At 32.3% G+C, this 8046-nt stretch overlaps 1 protein-coding gene across 2 annotated transcripts in view; it reads left to right on the top strand.

Annotated features, from left to right (window-relative positions):
- Positions 1–8046, top strand: part of LOC144966281 (chitin synthase chs-2-like) — a 78710-nt gene that overhangs the window by 10713 nt on the left and 59951 nt on the right. The window contains exons 3-4 of one of the 2 annotated variants that reach the window (XM_078902495.1): positions 1–82; positions 3624–4025. The exon at positions 1–82 is cut by the window's left edge and continues 30 nt beyond it. In XM_078902495.1, coding sequence (XP_078758621.1) covers positions 1–82; positions 3624–4025 — 484 coding nt within the window. Of the gene's footprint in view, positions 83–775; positions 891–3623; positions 4026–8046 lie in introns of those variants that run through there. The other variant, XM_078902496.1, reaches the window with a different exon arrangement.

Raw genomic sequence — 8046 nt, 5'->3', positions numbered from 1 at the left:
TGAGATCGAGGCGACCAAAGAGCACTGCCAGTTAATAGCACGGAAGGCTGATCTCATTGAATATGAAATCACGGACAATAAGGTGATATAACAATAATAATGATAATAATAATAATAACAATAATAATAATGATAATAATAATAATAATAATAATAATAATAATAATAATAATAATAATAATAATAATAATAATAATAATGACGATGATGATGGTGATGATGATGATGATGATAATAATAATACGGATAATAATTATTATTATCATTATTATTATCATCATCTTTATTATCATTATTGATGATGATGATCATCATAATGATGATGATGTTAAGCAAAATCTTATCGACAATATTTTAGTCCTATTCTGTCTGGCGGAAATTTGACAAAAAGTTGTAACCATTTTTCAAAAAGAGGAAAAAGATCAACTCAAGGATACAGATATGAAAGGAAAAGAATTGTCTGTCATGGTTTCGCAATTTTAGACATTCTGTTTAGAAAATATGCTGTCTGTAACTCTCGTCGCTTACGTTAAAATTATAATGTCGACAAAATGTCTAAGATGACAAAAAATATGTCCAGCGATGCAACATGATCAAATGTCATGTTTATACAGGGAGCCAGCGTTATATATTTTCTGCAGCATGACTGCATATTAAGAAGGATATTTGTTTTATGTACTTGGTCCTAGAAGTTTCCCCTCTCCTCCTATGTTTAAAATTTACATTTCAGCTATAAATATGGATTACTGATGTAAATCTTTTGTGCTAAAATGACAGAAAAGAGAGGCAAAAGTAAACATAGAAAGGGGAAGTTTGTTTGTGGCATATAAAGCGTCTATGTCGTTGTTTATTTCGTCCTTTCCTTCTCGGATTGTCTAGCAGCAATAACAGTACATTTTTATTTGTTTTCTTGATAATTTATAATGTTATCATTGTTATCAGTTGTGGTTTATGCGTGATATCATAGCATTGCTAATCAGGAGATATATTATTATCATTCGATTATGCACAAGTTTGTGTGACTTTTATTTAGATAGATTCACATCACACATCGCAAATATTACAATAAACTTATTTTATACAATTATACCATTTTATTCTATTATAGTAATACAAAATTGTCCATAGTTTTGATGAAGTTGACCACAATGCACTTTTAAAGTACTTCCATGTAAAATTTAGCTGCGGAGACAAATACAAATTTTTATAACACATTCTTCTACAATTATTCTGAAATGTTTAATGTAAGGACAGTTAATACATAGACAGTTTGAAGTTTATAACCAAAGACTCCAAAAGTATAAATCATTTCAAATATGCAATTGACAGGAAGCTAAATAACTTAAAATATGAATTCGATGAATACGTTTATAATTTCTATATTTTTGATTGGTTATACTATAACTGACGATCTTATCATATCTTATGATCATATCTGGCAATATTTTACCCAAACCTTTTTTTTTCAGAGGGCATTTAACCCCCTCCTTACCAACTACAGGAAAATCGTCACATTCGTCACGATTCAATGAACATTTTTCTTTAGCAGATTTATTTTGTAAATCACAAAATTTGGAGACATATTTTTGTTATAGCTATAAGAACTTGATGCTGTTTTATAAAACTTGCTTTTTCTGAACAAAATTAAGTATAGTATGTTCTTCTTGCTTATGAGTTAAAGTGTAAAGAAATCAATTTTTGTGTTGAATAGCATTAGCATCCTGAAAATGTTTGGTAAGGAAAGAGTTAAAGGCCTTTGAACAAAGCAACCCTTATGTTATGTTATGTTATGTTATGTTATGTTGTATATTACTTTATTACAAGTCCTATCATGGTTTGAATTTTAAAAGGAGAACCGGGCGTTTGAGTTATCAGATTTATAGGAAATATAATTTACAACTGAAAAATTGATATACTTTCTCTCGAGAAGACATGTTGTTAATATAGCTCGTATGATGTACGTGTTGTTATGTGGTCTGTACTCGCATTCTCTTGGCGTACTCGGGTTTTAAAATGAGCACCCAGCTGTAAATAGCGTTGTCTCTGTAAAAAAAAAGAATTTATAATATCGCCTAACATGCATCATGTATCGTCCTTTATGTTAAACATTGCTGTTGGCTAGGGACCCCGTGCATAGCGCTTTGATTACCGTAAGCTTAGTGGATATTGCTCTTTATAAATTCTCAAGTTTTTATGTTGTGGGTTATCATATAAAATAACATAAAGACAATGAAATAAATAAATTTGACAGAAGTGTTTTTTTATTCACGGGGCATCACTCGTCCCCTTGTTTTAAAGGATCATTTACAAAATACGTAAATAAATAAATAAATAAATAAATAAATAAATAAATAAATAAATAAATAAATAAATTAGTCGCTTGAAAAATCATGGGGTGAAATATGTTGCATTTCAAAACTTGTAGCATTTCAAATATTCATCTCTTCTATCGCCATATCTATTTTTTTACCTTGTCATCTGGTCTAGAAATTTTCTCAATAAAAGATGGTTGTTTTTGAACATTCGATTTATCTTACATCTGTCTGCTCACTGGTATTGATGAAAACAAAATTACGTAAAACGGAATTGAAGACTTTGATTTAAAATGGGGGCCGGCGTGCACAGCATAAGGGTCTTTGACTCTCCGACTAACTCCTTGGTTTTCCTGTCGCTCCCCGGAAAAGACCCTTAAGACAATTCTCCCATTGGGGATTTGATAATAGAATTTATTAAGATGATAAAAAGCATGCACAATTTAACTGATAATATAAACATTGTTGCATGGTAATGTGTGAACTCAAAATTGCCACATAAAAGTTTCCTCGACAAAATACTGAGCCATAGATCAAAAAAACAAAAGTCCTGTGTGCAAGTAGATAATAGTTTCATCAAACTCATGAACTGTTTCTCGTCTTATATCTGAAATGAAACATCGAGATTCTTTTACTGCAATAAAATCTTGTGATATATTATCGTATCGTATCGTTTAAGAGCTAAAAGGTTCTAAAAACCTTTAAATGCTCTGTGTAACTTTTATGCATAGATACAATTTATCACTTTTATATAAATAGCATTCAATATAAATTAAATGATAATATTGAGAATTAAATATCAAATACATAAATAAGTGTCATATTCAATATTCGTAGTATAATTAACTCTGTCTACAATCATTTGGAATGTCCAACTTGTACATTTGAGAGTTTCAAATAATTGATATATACAAAACACAGTAATATCTAATGTCATTTTACATAATTCGTCCAAATCAAATATTATGTTGGTAAGCTCTTTATCAGTGGGATTCTTTAAATTATTCTTTTGAATTAAATGTTTTTGTCTCAAACTTTAGATTATTCCAAATTGCCACAGTTATTTGAATTAGATTATTTTTCCTTAAATTATAATTAACTTAAAATAAATTAAACTCTAGTCGTCTATGGCTTAAATTAACTTAACAAGGGCTTTACTTTCATTTTACAAGTCGGTGAACAAGGTAAAGTATATAACATACATAAGTTGTTATGTCAATATTATCTCAGTTGTCGGTATCCACTAACTTGAAAAATAATTTTGAGATTTGACCTTGACCTATTTACATACCGTTTTCTCTCTTATGACAGATTTTCTTAAGTTACGCTGATGCTGCTAGACTTAAACAAATCCGTAAAGATGTGGAACGTAAGGTAATCCGCACGCAAGCTCTCGTCAGAGGATACCTGGTTCGACAAAGGAGTAAAAACGAGTTTGACAAAGACGGTTTCTTCGTATCAGATCCAATTGGCCACTCCACCATGGGGAAGAAACAACATCAAATACCGGAGTACAAGAAGACCGAAAACAAATCGTCGCCGAAAGCGTCAACATCCTCCGGTACCGAAAGCCCGATGTCGAGTGAACCCGTTGATTTAAAGATTACCACGTCCAGGGCAGAGATGAAATCTAAAAAGTTTGACGAGGAGACAAAGAGTAACACCATCTACAATGAGCAGCTGAGGCACGCTCTGGAAACGCTCGATCCAAAGGTAAGTCACTATACAGGTCTAAATAAATATAATATTAAATGCATAGAGCATTATATATTTTAAAACACTTGGCGTTGTTGGGCGTAATAATACATACATTATACATATAAGAGCGCGGCCATCAAAGAAGGTGTCAACCCGAAGATATAAATTTGAGCCGTGTTTTTGATTGATACTTTTTAGTAAAGCCAAGAAGAAAAAGACTTATTTTTAAAAAAAGTCTAAATACATGCAATAATTTGATTTTTGAAACCTATGAAATTAGGATTAAGAATCCTGATATCACCATCCTTACATGGAATTTTACCAACTACTTGGCTAGGGTTTTATGACCAGAAATGAAAAACAGCTTACATTAATGAAACAATCTGACAACTTATACATCAGTAAAATTCAAGCCACTGGCATGGTCCATAGGACAGAAAAGAAACGCTTCATTAAATTGTCATAACATTTGCACCACACATCATAATTTAAAGAGCTAGTTGTGATTTTCAGTCGTTTTTTGAACATCTCTTTGTAAAATAAATATATGGTTATATCTGACGTGCACTTATTTGCCAATGTGAGAACCCAAATCATTATGGGCCCATTTGTTGTATTAGAAATACTCTCAAATCAACGCATACTATTGTCCATTAGAACACTGTTAAAGCAAACCTATAATTACGTTCGGCTATCAGATCTGCAAATACATGGACGTTGATCATATCACATAAACTGTTTTACGGTCATTTTCATAACGGAAATTTGTATTGCACCTACGTATTTTTTTCATCTCAATGAGGTTTCGAAAACTAACGAAAATATTATATTTCTCTTATGATTTTACCTCAATCAAGTACCATCTTTTTTTTATATATATAGACGGTCTACAACAAAATACTAAGCTGTATGCGTCACTCTTTTATGAGAGACGTACTTAAGTGTTATAAGGTAAAAGATGAATTTTACATTTCCTTGAAGGTATGTCAAAAGCAAACATTACAGATGGTCTTTGAAATCATTTTCCTTGACTCCACCCTGACTAGTTGAACCAGTCCCAGTTCTCCTGAACTCTCGAATACACGGTTCTAAAATTTTGATCAGAAAATTGATCCTTCAAATCTCGATCAATTAAAATGGCCCTGATCTTGTCAAAAACTCCCGAACCTGGGACTTCAAGGACCAAAATTTTAAAAACGCGTTTTTAAAAAATTCGGAGTGCGGCAGTTAACTCCTTCCCCTCTATCTAACTGGGACCATGATAGCTCAGTAGGTAGAGCACTCGCTTCACACACAAAGGGACCAAAATCAATCCCGGTTACAGTGCCCATCCAGCAGTGGTTAGGTAGCTGGTTCTGTCAGAGCTGGGGGCAAGTATTTTGCGACAGACAAGTGATAACGAGCAGTTGCTATTTTCGGGTTCACGCTATAGAAACAGGGATAAACTCCGCCTCTATGGGTCTATATGGTTCTGAAGGACTATTACTTCTTTCTAACATAATTACATACAGTAAGTAAACTGACATCCTCATCTCTGACTCGAAGTAAAAGCTGATAAACATAATATTATTTTATTATAGAAACGGACAAGGCGAAAACGAAGCAGTACTGTCAATGAAAGCGCATAGATTTTTTCTAACCCTTTTCCTCATTATGTCTTCGTGATGTTTCATGAAACCACCTCAAAATTCGTGCATTACTTTACAATCAATTTTGTCTTTAGGTGCAAACGTCTTCAATTTTAATCCACAATACACTATACAAATATACTCGCCTCCAGGGTAAATTTATCCCCGGGTAATTGTAAATATGACCGGGAGTTAATAGTGAATGTGTAAAGGGTGACCTTGAGCAAAACTTAAATGGAAAAGGGGAGATCATGTATTTGGATCATTACACCCCTAAGTGACCTGTGACCTTATGTGCATAAACTTTGGCGTAAATTATCATAGGTTTTGATCAATGCTTAATTAGTTTGTAATACACATCAGAAATAGAATATTGTTGAATAAGGTTATGAAGTAACAAGTATTTGCGGTTTAACGATGACGACTGAATGGCGCCAACCAGACAATTCAAATTTAGCCTACCGAAGGAAAGAGGAGAGTAGAAGAATAAAAGACAAAACAAACACAAGCATACACACACACACACACACACACACACACATATATATATATATATATATATATATATATATAGAGAGAGAGAGAGAGAGAGAGAGAGAGAGAGACAGAGAGTGGGTGTGTACGTGTTTGTCATTGAAATAATATGATGGACTGTGTAGAGCTCAATTCTACAAACTGCTATAATTGACCCATTGTAATTTGCATTTCCGATTGTCATTTAAACATCATGCATAATTTTACTTTGATTATCAAGAATCGTATCTCCTTTTCATTCATCTGACTATAGATATCTCCTTTAACACTCAAAACATTTGAATCAAAGAGAACCTCGCTATCTGCTATAAAAGACATGTATATATATATATATATATATATATATATATATATATATATATATATATATATATATAAACACTGACGTTATGTGTGAAAATCTGATTTGTATATAACCATCGTCATTGATTGTCTAGTTTTGTTTAACAGGTCATCTAAGATCAATATATTATTTCATGACCAATGTCTATATTACATTTACGCTGTTCTAGTACGTATTGGACCAGATGTCATTGACTAAGCACGAAATGACTTTTTTTTTTGCTCCTTTAAAAAATCTGAACATTGTCCGTGGGGATAGCTCATGTAGAAGTATAATATAACCCTAGATTTTTACGAATTGATGTTCACGAAGTCCCAGGTTTGAGAGTTTTTGTTAAAGTGAAGGTCATTTAAGGGGAGGTTTGGGTCTAATTATTAGGAAAATCCTTCGAAAAATTGATTTTGAGATTTTGGTGGAAAATTATTTTTTATTATCCGAGAAATAATATAATTGAAGTCCAAATTCGTAAAGTAGACTATAAAGGCACAAAAAACACAGTCGAAAATGGTACAGATAGTGAGAAAGTGTGGAAAACGGGAAGTTATTTTGCTATTTTCTCAAAATGTCATATTTCTAAGGGTATGGGATACTGTGTCAAACGTTTCTCTGAATCTATTCAATGAAATTGTCTGAAAATTTACACAGTTATCACAGAGATAATGTATTGTGTCACCATAGAGAGATTTTTTTGATAAGATGTGTGAATTTTGAATTATAATCCTAATTCTGAATTTTCAACATCAATTTTGTCATAACATTTTGATTCTCAAATTTGTAATGTTCTAATAAAAATTCCATAAGCTAAAGCCGTAAAATCTCTCTATGGTGACACACTATGGTACAATGTTGACACGAGGGAAGAATATGGAGGTCATTCCTTCATTAGTTTTTGTGGAACGTTTGCCACAAGATTGTTATATTTTTTGATGTCAGACTCCCAAATTCGGCCGCAAAATGGGCATCAACACAGATAATTAAAATTTTTCACCATAAATGTTGTTTTTTAACCTATAATGACGATACAAAATGATTAAAACCGCCCAATATTGCTAATTAAAATTTTTTTTGAAAAGACCCAAACCGCCCCTTAAATCGATCGATTGTTTGAAGGGTGGGTTTTCTGATCAAGTTTTAAAGACGCCGTCTTTCCAGAGTACGCCTTTTGATTAAAGGCTTTTCACTGTCAAAAAATAAAAAGGTTGCATCTATGGGGAAACCACACTGACAGCCATTTTCCCCAGATTATATAGAAAAATACTCATGTACTTTTATGTGTATTTATTTAATTTAATTTGACATGTGGCTTTAGCCTTTCAGCCTCACCTCCAATGACACCGCTGCTTGTATGTTATTAGAAGAAATAACTATATTATTATTTCCACGTTCATCTACCTTGAATAAATGACTTAATTACTGTTTCCTGGCATGTTGGTTAACGGATGAAATTACAGTGAAGTTTGTCTATTTAAACACTTGAATATATGTGTTGAGGGAAAATGCCACAAGTTGAAATTTGTCAAATTGATTTTGT

The sequence above is a fragment of the Berghia stephanieae genome, chromosome 2 (genome assembly GCF_034508935.2).
Source record: "Berghia stephanieae isolate SIO BIC M18660-M18661 chromosome 2, UCSD_Bste_1.3, whole genome shotgun sequence".
NCBI classification, from domain to species: Eukaryota; Metazoa; Mollusca; class Gastropoda; order Nudibranchia; family Aeolidiidae; genus Berghia; species Berghia stephanieae.
The sequence above is the reverse complement of the archived record's forward strand: the minus strand, read 5'-3'. Positions and strand labels throughout refer to the sequence as shown.